Genomic DNA, 14,993 nt, shown 5'->3' with positions numbered 1-14,993 from the left:
GCAATGTTCCTTGTTCCCTTGGCATCCTGCTCATTTCTCACATCTCAAGAGCCATGGCCTTAGGAAATTTTGTGACTGACCAAACTAAAGCAAATCCCTTTATGGTATGTTCTAGTAGTACATTGTCCTTTCTTCATTGTAGAGTCTATTTATGCTCGTTGTTATTCTGAGGATTTTGTTGGCACATGATTTCTTTTTGTAAATTTTGGCTTCTCTTAGAAGGAAGACACAAAAATGGTTTGCCTAGTACCTGGCATAGGGCCTGGCATACAGAAAAAGACAATAAATATTTGTTGAAGAAAGTAATTAACACACTCAAAAATATCCAGATGCTAATAAAACACAGAAACCAACAGCATATTTTGTGAGGAAAGATACTTACACTCACTGACTCATCCGTCTCGGGTGTTTCTGCTGTGCCACTATCATAGTTCCCCAGCTGAGCCATTTCTAAGTGTAAAAGAGGAAAACAAAACAAAAATGTAAGTACCGTTTAAGAAATACACTTCAATTAAACAAGAAAACTAAGCTAAAACAAAAGAAATACACATTCTCCCTTACTAAAAAAATAGAAAAACATACTCTTTATTTGAATGTATCCATAGGAAAACTTTCTAAACATGGCAAGAACCTATGGCAGCAGACCATGTGCACTTGGTCAGCCCAAACCCTGACCTGAAATTCCATTTTTTTCAGTTTTGAAAGTATTTTTATGCTCTTTAGGTAGTTATATAAAGGAGATGCCATTCAACAATGCATTTATGAATACAATGCATCTTGAGCAGTGTTACCTCTTACTGTTTCTTGTGAACACCTACATAGAGGAACTTTGGTGACTGGACCCTACTCCAGGGAGCAGTATTCACTGGCTGGTACAACTGCTATCATTGAAAAAGTTTGGGTGGATTAATCACTCTGTTTAAAATCATATCCAAACTATACAAGTCTTTCCATGCTAGGTGTTGGTGGATCATGCCTGTAATTCTAGCAACTCAGGGAACTGAGATATGAGGAATATGGTTCAAGGCCAGCCCAGTCAGGAAAGTTGATTGAGTCTCTGATCATCAGTAAATTATTTAAAAAAAAAAGCTGAAAGTGGAGCTGTGGCTTAAGTGGTAGATTGCTAGCCTTGCACAAAAGAAGCTTAGGGACAGTGCACAAGCCCTGAGTTCAAGCTCCAGGACCCGCACCAAAAATAAGATACCTCTCAAAACAAGAGATTCAAATCTTTTCAGGATTTGACTGATAACAAAGAAGCACTGGCTACATCTTGTAAATAATTTTCGTGTCGCAGTAAGCATCTACTGTTTCATTCCTTTGTATCTTCTAAGATAAATACCACCAAGAAGGAGAATTTGCTGTCTGTTGGAAGCAATAATGGTGATTAGTTCAGGGGGGTTTGGAGATGAAAAGATTTGGTTAAGGCCACTATCTAACTTTAGGTTCTTCCCCAGTAAAATGGAAACAATATTAGTTTAGCTTGTTCTTAGAACTTTTTTTGTGAGTATAGTACATCATAATGCATGTGAAGCTGCAGGTTGACTAACAGAAATTAAGTGTTTATTAAATAATAGTTGTTTCTTTATTATTAATTATGTCTATAAAGTAACCAGCTCTGGGCTGAATGCCACATGCTTGACATCAGCTTAAGCACTACCCTGGCTGTCTAGTTAAAAATGATAAAGTCACCTAATTGCCCAGCTCAAGTTGGAATGCTTCCTTGAGTTTATATAAGTAAATGGCAAAGTCTAATTAACACACTGATATCAGTCCCCTGAGTAGCTAGAGTTAATTTTCTTTTCTCCACGGGTAGTCTACTTTTCTAAAAATAAGTGAACCTGTGCCAGGCACAGTGGCTCATGCCAGGAAGCTTAGCTGCTCAGGAGGCTGAGATCTGAGGATTACGGTTCAAAACCAGCCAGGGCACTAAAATCCATGAGCCTCTCCAATTAGCCACCAGAAAACTGGAAGTGGTGCTGGGGCTCAAGGGGTAAGGTGGTAGCCTTGAGCTGAAGAGCTCAGGGACAATGCCCAGGCCTAGAGTTCAAGTCCCACAACTGACCAAAAAAAAAAAAAGTGAACTTGTATAATAAGAAGTTATAGTTCTAGCTATATATTTTTGTATGTATCTAAAAATCATTTCTTAGGTTTTTATTTCATATGATTGTTTTTATAATTTTTATAATTTTATCATTTTTAATAGTGATTATTCACAAGGTTTATGAAGCTAAAATAACATTGGAGTGTTCCCTTTAAGTAAAAATTTGTATACTCTCAACTTTGAAATAACCAGAGATTCACTCTAATGTTGAATGCAGGGAAAATTCCAGGATAAAAAGGACCTTAGTTCAAACTCTATACTTTCTTGATTTTATTCAAATGATACATGGACTAAGAGACAAACTAAAGCATATTTGATTTGGAAAAAATCCCCAGAAGATAGTCACCATTTAATATTGTTTAAACAGAAGTAACGGTTAACACTAAGCAATTACAGAGGATGAACTCATATATACATATATATATGAGTTATATATATATAACACTCATATACATATATACAAACATATGTGATTGTCACATCCTTTTTGTGTTTGTTGTGTTCATTTTTACATTATAGAAAGATCCGAAGGTAAAGAGGCCCATGAATTCTTTGATTAACTCCATGACCTAGCTCCAGAACTCTCACTCATCAAAGGACTGGCTGTAGATATGTTAGCTTGGATGCCAGTAGCATAGAGAAACAAATCATTTATTCAATTGCCTGGGGAAAGCCAGATTAAAAATTATCCTCAGACAGAACTAAAAAACAAACAAATTAAATATCAAGAGGTTGTTTTTTTGTTTTTTTTTTTTTTAAAGTAACTCCTGGTTATGCTGGGGGCTGAGTAACGCCATGTCTAACCTTGAGCTATAGTATTGTGAATTACTTTCTGCTGAGAGGCAAGGTAACATGCAAGTGTTATTGCTTTGAGGCAAGGGGCAATAAGGCAAGATGCAAGAGGCAAAGCACACTAGGCAGGCACAAGAAACACGTGGACCTCCCTGTCCCGCCCACCTTTGTGCTATATTAGCTGGAGGGACTTCCTCAAAAAGGGGGTTGGGGTTAGAGTTCCTGCCTTGACAGAGCTGCCTGATGCATCTGTTTGTGCTCAGGGGAAGGAGGGCTGGGTGCGGGCAGTCAGTGGGCCCTCTCCTCTCTCAGCTTGTCCCAGTCACGGTGTGTTCTCCCTATCCCTCCTGCTGGTCGAGAGGGACCGGGAACGAAAGACCCCGACATGATTATACATTTTTATTACCAAATTTGAAACATGTCAGAGACTCTGACTAAGTTTTCAAAGCCTCCATTAAAGGATGTAAATGGGCCTGGGTTTATTCACATATCAAAGATGTGCCTACTGCTGTATTCACTGCCAGTGAGGAAAAGTAGGTAGGGCTGACACAGCCTTAACTACACCAGCGTGAAGAGTCAATATAATGTGCTTTGACAGCCTCCCCTCACTCCAAACATTTTCATAAAAAATAAATTAAAAGATGGTCTGTTTTAAATAGAATTTCTGCTAAATAACTATTATCTGGGAAATACATATTATTTGCAAGCAGTGGGTAGTAATGGGAAGGAACCAAGAGTCAGCTTTTGAAGCAGGAAGCAAAGGCATCACTTTGTAATGCCTGAAGAGATTTTTAAAAACTCATCTAAATACCATTAAACATCTGCCCTTTTTATTTCATTGATTTAAACCATTTCTGAAGACTCATGATTCAGAAAGGTAAAGATGGTAATTTAAAAGCCATGGGAGGAAAAATCTCTCTCCAGGGAACTTTTCAGAAAAGAAGCCACCAGACTGATAAGTGATGAATCTGTTGTGGTATGGCTTTCAGTACAGTATAAATTTATCTGGCATTATCTCTCAGTAATGCATGCATCATTTCACTGGAAGCAAAGATGAGATGGGTACAACAGCAGACAAAGCAGGGAACACAGAAGAAAGCAGGGCAGAAGGCAGCAGCTTCCCTGGCTTTAGATGGGGGGAAAAATCTCTGTGCTCACATTTACCTCCATCACGCACAATGGAGCAGGATAAACGCTCTTCAAATTCGATTGATGAACCAGGAAGACAATTTGAATGAGGAGTTGGTGATTGTTTATGAGTCTTTAGGCAGGGTATATAACACTAAGTTTTACAAGTAACAATCTCAAACTACAATGAACAGGAAAAGGTGGGGACATTACTCATATATAGTTTTTGAAAAAAAAATCACTAACAGAATGTTTCCTATTCTCTGTACTCAATAGAAAGCTATCTTGTTTTTATTTGATTCAAAAATCCTTTGGTAAGCTTTAAGAGATGCATTCTTTTCTATTATTGTCTGTCATGTATGCTACTGACTTTAGACTGTCTTTAGACATGAAAGCAAAACTGTACGTTCCAGGACTGTACTCAGATTTAAAGCAATATGCCACCAACTGCATTACTCTCCTATTAAATAATGCCGATTTTGAATGAATGATAATTTCTTCAACATTTTTACTCTCAAAAAGAGCTCAATCCAGCTATCCCACAGAAAAAGATTCTGGACAAGTCTGGAAGCCAAATTCTCCCCAAACAGTCTGGCTCACAGACCTCTAGGATATCGAGGTCTGGCCCCTTCTCCAGATAACCAAAACTAGAACAGGCTCCATTTTCTCAGGACTAAGTCACTCCCCAAGAGGTAGCTTTTCAATAGCCTAAACAGGAACAACAAGGACTAGCCACTAAGGTTCTCTTCCAGAGAACATAGAACAGAAGCAAATGATAGGTTAACCAGCCAAGTTCTCACCTTCCAAAGGGTCCTTATTGAGCCCCAGCTGGCTGATGATGTATCTGGGAATGTCGGTTTTGATGCCCTGACCTTCTTTTGCATGGCCTTCTGCTGCTTCCAATAGGTAGTAAAATTCTTCAGGATCAAATTCCTGGCAGAAAACAAACACACAGAGATAATTTTTTGAGCCAAAGTGGTTTGAGGTTCTGCATAAATCCCATTTATAATACTGTTGATACAGCTTAGTTATTGATTGATTTTTATTGTAAAGGTGATGCACAGAGGTCAATTGCATAAGTTACATAACTAGTACAGTTCTTTATGAATAGTTGTCACCTCTTCCCTCATTTTCTCCCAGTTTTTCTCTCCTGATCCTCCTCCTCCACTAGTTTTATAGTTCATTTTCAACTTAGTGTCTGAGTGTCTCTGCTGCACTTGTTTACTCTTTGTCCCATCATTTCTGTCCTTTTGTCCTTCCCCTTAATCTCCCCCAAACAGATAAACTTAAATACAAGATAAAAGGTACAGAAATAAAAAAGAGTAGGAAAGGAGAAAACAAAACAAAAGCACAAACAAAAACATAAAGCAAAATAAAAACACATCTTCTTGGGCCAGGAGTTTGGCCTAGTGGTAAAGTGCTTGCCTAGCATGCATGAAGACCTGGGTTTGATTCCTCAGTACCACCTACACAGAAAAAGCTGGAAGTGGTGCTGTGGCTCAAGTGGCAGAGCTCTAGCCTTGAGAAAACCCAAGGACTGTGCTGAAGCTCTGAGTTCAAGCCACAGGACTGGCATAACAACAACAAAAAACAAGAACCTCTTCTGGGGCTGGGAGTTTGGCCTAGTGGTAGAGTGCTTGCCTAGCATGCACGAATAGCCGGGTTTGATTCCTTGGTACCACATGCATAGAAAAAAGTTGGAAGTGGTGCTGAGGCTCAAGTGATAGAGCTCTAGCCTTGAGAAAGTCCGAGGACAGTGCTCAGGCCCTGAGCTAAAAAACCCAGGACTGGCAAAAAAAATCTAGACCTCCTTGGCCCAGTTCGAAACTTTCTTAATAAGGACAAAGAATCACAACAAATCAGAGAAAGGCTGGATAAGTGGGACTGCATTAAACTGCAGAGCTTTTGTATGGCAAAGGACATAGCTAGTAAATTAATTAGGAAGCCTACAGAGTGGGAGAAGATCTTCACCAACCATGCAACAGACAAAGGCCTCATATCTAAAATATATCAACAGCTCAAAAAATTGAATCAATCCCAAACTAATCTCCAAAGTAACAACCATCCCATTAAAAGATGGGTCAAAGACTTAAAGAGAGTCTTCTCTGAAGAAGAAACAAAAATGGCCTATAGACACATGAAGAAATGCTCAACATCTCTAGTCATAAAAGAAACGCAAATCAAAACAACTCTAAGATTCCACCTCACTCTAGTTAGAATGGCCAGGATCAAGAAAACTAATAACAACAGATGCTGGAGGGGATGTGGCCAGGAGGGATCACTACTACACTGTTGGTGGGAGTGCAAACTCGTTCAAACACTATGGAAAGCATTATGGCAGTTCCTCAAAAGACTAAACATAGAGCTCCCCTATGACCCAGCAATTCCACTACTTAGCATTTACCCAATCATCCAGAAACAAAGACATACTAAATCCACTACCACAACAATGTTCATTGTAGCATTATTCACCATAGCAAAGATATGGAACCAACCTAGATGTCCCTCAGTTGATGAGTGGATCAACAAGATGTGGTATTTGTACACAATGGAATTCTATGCTGCTGTCAGAAAGAATGACATTGCCCCATTTGTTAGGAAATGGAAAGACTTAGAAAAAATCATATTAAGTGAAGTAAGCCAGACTCAAAGGAACTTAGGCTCAATGGTTTCCCTCATTTGTCATAATCAGTAGAAACCTTGGGCTCTCCTAGCAGAGATTTGCAATAGAGCAAAACCTTGATACAAAAGGCCATATAGTAGGACGCTAAATGAAAGGATCTCTAGGATATAGAAACATAAGCCATATAATGAATAATTGTTGTTCTTAAGGTACTATGTTATCTCTCATCTCTTTTACTGTCCCTTGGTTATCTCACATTGTTACAGTATCTCACTTTTTACCTGATATATCGGATATATTTGTATTTGGTTATTTGAAATTGGATAGGGAAGGGGGGGGGAAACAAGATGAGGGGTGGGGATGGGGGGAGGGAAATGGGGACCAAGACATGTGAAAGGGTATCAATGTATGGGAATTAATGCACCATCTATCTGGCAAATATCATGTAACCCTTCTATTAATTATAATAAAACATATATGAAAAAAACAAAAACAAAACAAAACAAAAAAAACCCAAAACAAAAAACAAAACAAAACAAAAAACCTTCTTTTTCCATTTCTTTGAGTCCATTTTGACAAATGTCACTTTATATGATTATATACACATAATTATTGAGTTTTTGTGATTCTCTCCTAAGAATATCCTCCCTTGGTCTTACTATGTGAATGTTTAGAGTCCTTTTTATCATGGCTAAGTGTAATATTTTGGCTTTTACCAGCCAATGTATTTACAAGTAGATTTGTAAGCACATTCTAATTACTACAAATGAAGGAAACCATGCACCCTGTGTTTCTTTGGGTCTGGCTTACTTTGCTTAAAATAATTCTCTCCAAGTCTTTCCATTTCCTCACAAATGGTGTGCTTTCATTCTTTCTGATGGAAGAATAGAATCCCATTGTGTGTGTGTGTGTGTGTGTGTGTGTGTGTGCGTGTGTGTGTGTGCGTGCGTGTGTGTGTGTGCACTCGCATAGAATCCCATTGTGTGTGTGTGTGCACGTGTGTATATGTATATCATCTATATCACATTTTCCTGATCCAGCTCAAAAACTGAACTTCCCCCTTTAACAAACACTCAAAGAAATGACAACCCAATTAATAAATGGGCTAACAACTTAATAAAGACAGATTTCTCAAAAGTTAAAAATGGCCAATAGACACATAAAGAAATGTTCAACATCTCTAGCTATAAAAGAAATGCAAATCAAAACAACATTGAGATGTGGTGCTGCTTTTAAAAATGTATGTGACTTTCACTCCTATTTACAGTCTGTTCATATTTTAAGTCAATATACTCATTCAATGGCTAACCTGAAGACAGTGATTGCTTCCCTCTACCTAGTAAGGTAACACTGGAGGCACTATGCATGCTCTACTCCAGATCTGGATTTCATTGGAAAAGAACAGATTTTTTTTTTTAATGATTTCTGTGGCCCAGAGCGCTATTACCAAGGTTGACCTTGTATTCCTAAGATCAAGTGATCATCACTTCAGCCCCCGAAACATCTAGGACTATAGCTATGTATTAATTGCTTTGCTAGATCTGATTTTTTTATTTTTCAATTGTTTTTTGAGTTCGGGAGTAATGCTAGAGACTGAATCTAGGGCTGGGGGTCTGATTTTAATTTTTACCTTTTTAACAAAAGCTTTGAAATCTGAGAATTTTACCTAGAGGATTCATTTTCTCTATATATATACAACCAAGGATAATAGTAAACTACACTTAAAGGTTTGTAGGAAATTTGCCAGATATAGATGTCTAACTTTACCAGATATAGATGTCTAAAACTATTAGAGGGAGAAAATCTTTAATGCTACTGTATTTTTAACTCTAAGTATTATTATTCATATTTATATTATGCTAAGATTTTTTAAAGTAGTAAGTTAAAGCTGCCAATGACCTCTATACTAGTTTCATAATAATTTTTTTCTTATGTATTGAATTTCTTTGGTTATCTGTTGCTTATAGTATGCTTGTAATAAAATTTTTCAGGATCATATTACTCAAAATGGATCCTATTGGTTCATGTGTTGTAAGCAACTGTGTACACAGATTTAAAGCACAGTTGCTGATTTCAAACCCTCTTCTTTCCAGGGTCTTTCCTGTTTTGATTAATGTCCAAAATAAGCACCTTTCAAATCTGAATCTGTCTTCTACCTGATAATTAATTATTCAAGTATTTCCAAGGGGCACATTAAAAAAAGCTTGCTACAAATGAAGTCAAGGGCAGCCAGTATAATCATTCAGAGCTCTGCACACACACTTCCCAGGACTGACAGGACAAGCCTGGGAACTGCTGGCATAAGACAAAAGCTTGAGGAAACATTCTTTAACATTCTGACACGCCAGTTTTATCTGAGAGCAAAACTGTACTGAAATCGACATTTCCAAAGCTACTTCTGAGCTGACTTGTTTCTGTCTTTTGAGAGTCAATACATTCACTTCTCCTATCTGCTGATGAGTGATTACTGCAAAAAAAAGAAAAAAAGAAATTCAGGGCTGGGAGTTTGGCCTAGTGGTAGAGTGCTTGCCTAGCATGCACGAGGACCTAGGATTGACTCCTGGCTACCACATACAGAGAAAAGGCTGGAAGTGGTACTGTGGCTCAAGTGATAGAGCGCTACCCTTGAGGCAAGCCCAAGGACAGTGTTCAGGCCCTGAGTTCAGGCCCCAGGCCTGGCAAAAAAATAAAAAAAGAAAATTCATTTCCTCTTTGAAGACAAGATCTGTTAATATATCAGCCACTGTGCATAAAAGAGTTTTAATGCTTATTATCATACCCCACTATGACTGATTAAATTATTGCACAGAGTACATAATTCAAAGACCACCATAGGAGAAGCAGGAAAAAAAAAGTCTCCCTTCTATCTGTCTCCACATCCAGTTCTCTTACCACAGGCATCCAAGATGGTATACTTCTAGCATTTTGTTGGTTAGCTGGAGATAAGAATTTTGAGGATCTGTCTGCCTAGGCTAGTTTCAAAGGAACCTCAACTTTCAGCCTCCTGAATAGCCATGATTACAAGCATAAGTCACTAGTGCTTGGCTACATGATGCTTTTTACTCTGTGGTCCTAAGAATCCTAAGCTGATAGAAATCCCTGCTCTCCATCTCTTACCTCAAGATCTGCCCCTGCTGTTTCTCATCAGGTACTGGTATTTATGGGACTAAGAATATCTCAGTATTGTAAAATCTAATGAATGTTAATTGGGAGGATAATAAAGCCAGAGCACCACAATCATACACACTATTATGTATTTAATTCTGAAAAAAAAATGTATTACATATGGAATGCAATTACTTCAATAGCTGGTAGAATTTTTAAAAGGGAAGCTTTGTGCTATATTAATTCAGTCCCTTAAATAATCTTTAAGTTCCATGTTTATTTATAGTTTTGATGGAAATATCAATCAAAAGTTAGTGAAACAAAAACTTTAGAAGCGCAAAATGATCACTGGCCAGAAACGTATATCAAAATGAAGTGATAGCTAAAAGTCTCACTCCTCATGATAGTCCCACTGTACCCTTTTCCAAATGGGTTTGCTCAATAGCAATTATTTCTTACATGGCATAATACAAAAACAGATAATAATTGTATTTATGGGTCGCTCTGTATAGGATATCTGGGATTTTCTTCTCTGAACCTCACTAACTCCAAAAACATGCGGCAGAGAAAGCATTCTACATTAATTGTGACACAAAGTAATTATGCAGAAGTATGATCAAGTACATTATTTCATGGTCATCATTCAAGTGTGACTTGAAATGTAATCTGACTACCACGCGACATAGCACCAACTGTAGAATTCTTTCTTAAAATCAGAAAAGACAAGCCACGTATGGATAGCATCACACACATTCACAAGTGGCAGCTCATCTGACTCTCTCCATTTAGTGCTGAGAGCCGAAGTGAAATGAAATGAGATCTGTCTGTGGGTTGCTGCTTTCCTGCAGTTAACAATAAATAACGTAGTCACATCTGAAGGCAACTTACCAGGCACTCCAATAAACGAGCAGGGCGGGCAATAACAATTAGGATCTTCCGGACTAGCTGTTTAATAAATGCCAATTCTCCACTTTCAGAGCGATCGTGGGCCTAGGAAAAAAAGCAATGAACAGCATGAGGACACAGTGTTGCTTCACTAAATGGAAAAGAAAATCAGCAAAGCATGCTAATGAGCTAACTGCAAACATTCAAAAATTAAGCAATTTAGAAAATACTCTTAAAAGATTGATACATGGGTATTATCTGTAGATAAACAGACACTATTAAACATCTAGATCCATAAACTATAGCTAAACCTTAGCTGCAAAACTGTGATATATTATCTGTGCTAATGAATGAATATAAGGCTCTTTAATGTGAAGCATGAATGAAAGAGACATTAAAAGTTTATGGCACATTAAAATGTGGTACCAGTAGCATCAGTCAATCAAGATGTAACATGTTAGATCTATGAAACAGCAGGAATTCCTCCGTTTTCCAGGGAATTTAATATGCTCATGAAATATACTTCACATATACAACATGATTATCCTACAAGTTATTTCCCATGTGTGAGAAGTATGCAATGCTTACTTCAAATATTAGCCAAATAATGCTTACCATTGGATATATATATGAATTCAATTTCACATACTGAATAAATAATTAGACACTTAACTCAGTAATACTTATCCAGTTTCAAATCTTTTTGAATTTTACTGTACACATTGTAGAAACACAACAAAATGCTCTGAGATCAAAGCTCAGTTTGTCAACAGTCACTGAACGTTCCAATGAGATCATCTTGAATCATCTGGTAAATCTTTATCAGGCTGACAGAGATTTTGTAAGTTTTAGTGTAAACTTGTATAATTGTTTACTTTAGGGATTATTTTCTTAAATGATTTACTTTCCATTAAAGATTAAAAACAAGTATCGTGACATTGCTGGTGCAGTATGATATAATTTTGCTCAATTCAAGTGCCATCATTCCTGAAGGTGCTTCATCTATGACACGCTCTTCTCTACAAAAAGAGCTGGCAGACAAAATTTGTAAAAACAACTTAAATAAGCATATTGAATTTAGGCCATCCAAATCAAAGATGGTGTTTAAAAACTCTAAGTGTGTGAACTATGCAGAGAGCTGGGTGCTAGTGGCTCACACCTGTCATCCTGGCTACTCGGCAGGCTGAGATCTGAGGATCAAGGTTTAAAGGTAGGCCTAGAAAAGTCTGAAAGGCTCTATATCCAATTAAAAACAAAATGAAAGAAAACTGTACTGGAGGCCTGCTGGTAGAGTACCAGCTATGAGAAGAAGAGGCTAAAATGAGAGCCTGAGGACCTGAGTACTTGTAACAATAAAAGAAGGAAAAAGACAGGGAGGGAAGAAGGGAGGGAAGGAGGAAGGGAAGAAGGAAGGGGGAAGAAAAGAAGAGAAAAAGAGAAAAATAGAGGTCATGTATAAGTAAAAGCAAAACATCTTATACTTAAAAGATAAATTGTTAAGCAACGAGAACATAATACATTCTACACATTTACACACATATGCCTCAAATAGTAAATTTTGTTTTGCAACAAAAATAGATTTGGAAGATAAAATGAATGCTAAGAAATATGGTAATATGCCTTCTTTATAGTTTAGCCTTAACTAAACAGAGAAGCTTAAAAATAAAACAAAAAAATTATTTGTTGGCAACTTGGGCTAGATACTGAAGTTTCTTCTTGTCATAATCATATAACTTCAGAAATACAAAGCCTGGCTTAAAAGTTTGAGCATGTTTTGGTGGCTTTTTTTCAAAGGGAAATGACAGTTTTACATATTAAAGAACTAAAAAAATAGCCAATTCAGGCTACAGGCTAGATCGATTTCATTTAAAAAAATAATTTAAAAATTATTATTTCTAACAACCAGATGCATTGAGGTGCAAAACATAGGCATTGTTAGCTGCAATAATGTTTCATTTATCAACATTAAAGAGAGTTGTGTGTGTGTGTGTGTGTGTGTGTGTGTGTGTGTGTGTGTGTGTGTGCTGGTCTTAGGGCTGTCGTGAACTCAGGGCCTGAGTGTGGCCTCTGAGCTTTTTGTACACAATCTACCTCTAAGGTACAGCTCTACTTCCTGCTTTTTTGGTGCTTAACTGGAGATGAGAGTCTCATAGACTTTCCTGTCCAGGCTAGTTTTGAACCCTAATCCTTACATCTCAGCTTCTTGAGTAGGTAGGATTACAAGCATGAGCCACTGGTACAAGCTAAGATTTGTTTTTAATTGCCTTCAAACAGTCTGCCAACTCTATCATCATAAGTGAAAATAAGTGAGCAATTTTAATATAAATAGCTTTGGATATCAACTCTATCCTTTTCAGGGAATGCTTACAAAGGAATAGAAAACAGACCCAGGCTGGTAATTATGAAAATGTCCTGGAAGAGATAAAGATTGATTATAGAGTTGCTCTCTGGTCTGCCTCTTGTGTTCAAAAGTATACCATGTCAATGTTTCTTCATGTGTTTAAAGGTGTACCATTTCCACACTTTCAAGGTATCCTCATACACAGAAATAAGCGTGGAGTTAGCATGTTCTATAAATTGATTTGATGGGCAAAACCCCAGCAGATTAGATTAGTGTGATGTTATAAGATAATAGATCAAATATTTAGGCATGCCTCCATAAGTGTTTTTGTCCCCTTCTGCCCTTCCCTAGTCACTGAGGACTCAATAACAAGACACTAAGCACCAAGAATTAAGAATTGATCCATCTTCCTCAAAGTCTGCTTTATTCTGATATAGCAAGTTCTTCTTCCCGCCTGCACTCACAAACTATGATTGCAAGACATTGGGGCTTAATACACTGAGAGGGGTACACAGCCATAGGCCATGCTGTGGTTTTCATCTCAGGCTACATGGAACACTAAACAGTATGAAGCCGATGTTCCTGTTGCTCCATGGAAGTATGGATCTGTGGAGTTAGGACTGGAGGGAAGCAGACCACTGAGAATGAGGGTCCAGCTCAAGTGTTAGTTATAGGAGGGGAAAGTTGGGAGAATTTTAAGAAGAAAACAGAGAGGCTAGTGGCTTTGTCATGTAAGGCCAGGCAAGTTGTTACTACAACTTGTATTCTAAAGAGGGCCTATATTCTCAGAGGGACCTGGGAAGAGAGTGGGGCGATGCTAGAGGCAAAGCATGCAGGAGAAGCAGTTTAGGGACCCCCCAAAATGCAGGGCTTCCCAGCAGTGCTCTGGTGGCCCAAGTGCAAAGACAATCAGTAGGCAGGCAGATACCTAAATCTGAAATTACAGCAGTGAGTACTGCTGGCCTGAGATGTGGACTGGAAGCTACTAGAATCCACAAGTCTCTAATGTAGGCAGTCAACAGGCTGAAAGGAGAAACAGTGAATGAAGTATGAGATTATAGAAAAAGTAACAAACATGAAAAGAAATGCTTGGAAATGACAGCGAAGAAATGGATGAGAAAGGGGGTTTTTGGTGGGAGGAGGGGGGTGTTCAGGTGGAGAACAATGAGGGTCAGAAGACACTCATGGCACAAATATTTAGGCCCTTCTATGTAACAAATGCCTTTCTGGGTAAACAAAGCAAAGGAGAGCCCTGGCAAGAGTTTTTATCTCAGGATAGTGCTACTCCAGTATGGCCCACAGACAAGCAATCCGTGTGATAAACTAAGTGCAATTATTAAGAGCAAGCATCTAGCAATGCTTATGGGAAGGCCTGGATACCCATGCTCATTTCTTTGTAAGTTCATTTTTATTTCTGTTGATGGGAGGCCTGCTCTATGCCAAACTGGAAGTTAGCAGCAACAAGGCCCAAACACAATGTGTTTATCCCCCTACCAAGACAACCTGAGGGGCCTTTGTTTTAGTAGGTTGAAAAATGGGAACAGCAAACAGAAGCCTCATTGCGAAGTTTGGATAGAAAAGGGAAGAAAAACAGTGGCTGTTAGCTAGAGAAGACTCATCTTACCTTGTCAAAATTAAGAAAATTGTAGAGGGTCAAGGACAGGTGGATGTCTCCAAAATTGGGGTTAATGCTTTCCTTCAGTTTGGTACCAGCATTTATGTATTTATTCTCAGGGGGAAAAAATACCTACACTTACTTTCACATGGGTATAATTTATTCCCTACAAGATACAGGAATATTATAAATCCAAATATATAGCCTAAATAGGTTTCCCCGGTAGACTGTGGCCGATCAATTTCAGTGAGAAGAGCATTATGATATAATAATTCCATTCCAGCAAGCACATCCCCTTCCTCTCTGGGGTGTTATCAGGAGCTAGGCATGCAAGTGTGAGACAGAGATCAACCCTGTATTTATCTGTCGTTTTAGAAATTGGATATGTTGTTAGAGGAAGAAT

The 14,993-nt window shown here is 38.1% G+C and overlaps 1 protein-coding gene across 5 annotated transcripts in view; it reads right to left on the bottom strand.

Moving 5' to 3' along the window:
* The window catches only part of Mast4 (microtubule associated serine/threonine kinase family member 4), a 415,893-nt gene that overhangs the window by 48,005 nt on the left and 352,895 nt on the right, over window positions 1-14,993 (bottom strand). For all 5 annotated transcript variants that reach the window (XM_090331761.1, XM_090331763.1, XM_090331762.1 and 2 more), the window contains 3 exons: window positions 10,638-10,739; window positions 4,822-4,954; window positions 383-450 (listed from right to left, as the gene is read on the bottom strand). In XM_090331761.1, coding sequence (XP_090187887.1) covers window positions 383-450; window positions 4,822-4,954; window positions 10,638-10,739 — 303 coding nt within the window. The remainder of the gene's footprint in view (window positions 1-382; window positions 451-4,821; window positions 4,955-10,637; window positions 10,740-14,993) is intronic.

This window comes from Megascapheus bottae, chromosome 4 (assembly GCF_031878675.1).
Source record: "Megascapheus bottae isolate mThoBot1 chromosome 4, mThoBot2.hap1, whole genome shotgun sequence".
Taxonomy (NCBI): domain Eukaryota; kingdom Metazoa; phylum Chordata; class Mammalia; order Rodentia; family Geomyidae; genus Megascapheus; species Megascapheus bottae.
Note: the sequence above shows the minus strand (reverse complement) of the source record. Positions and strands in the feature narration are given on the sequence as shown.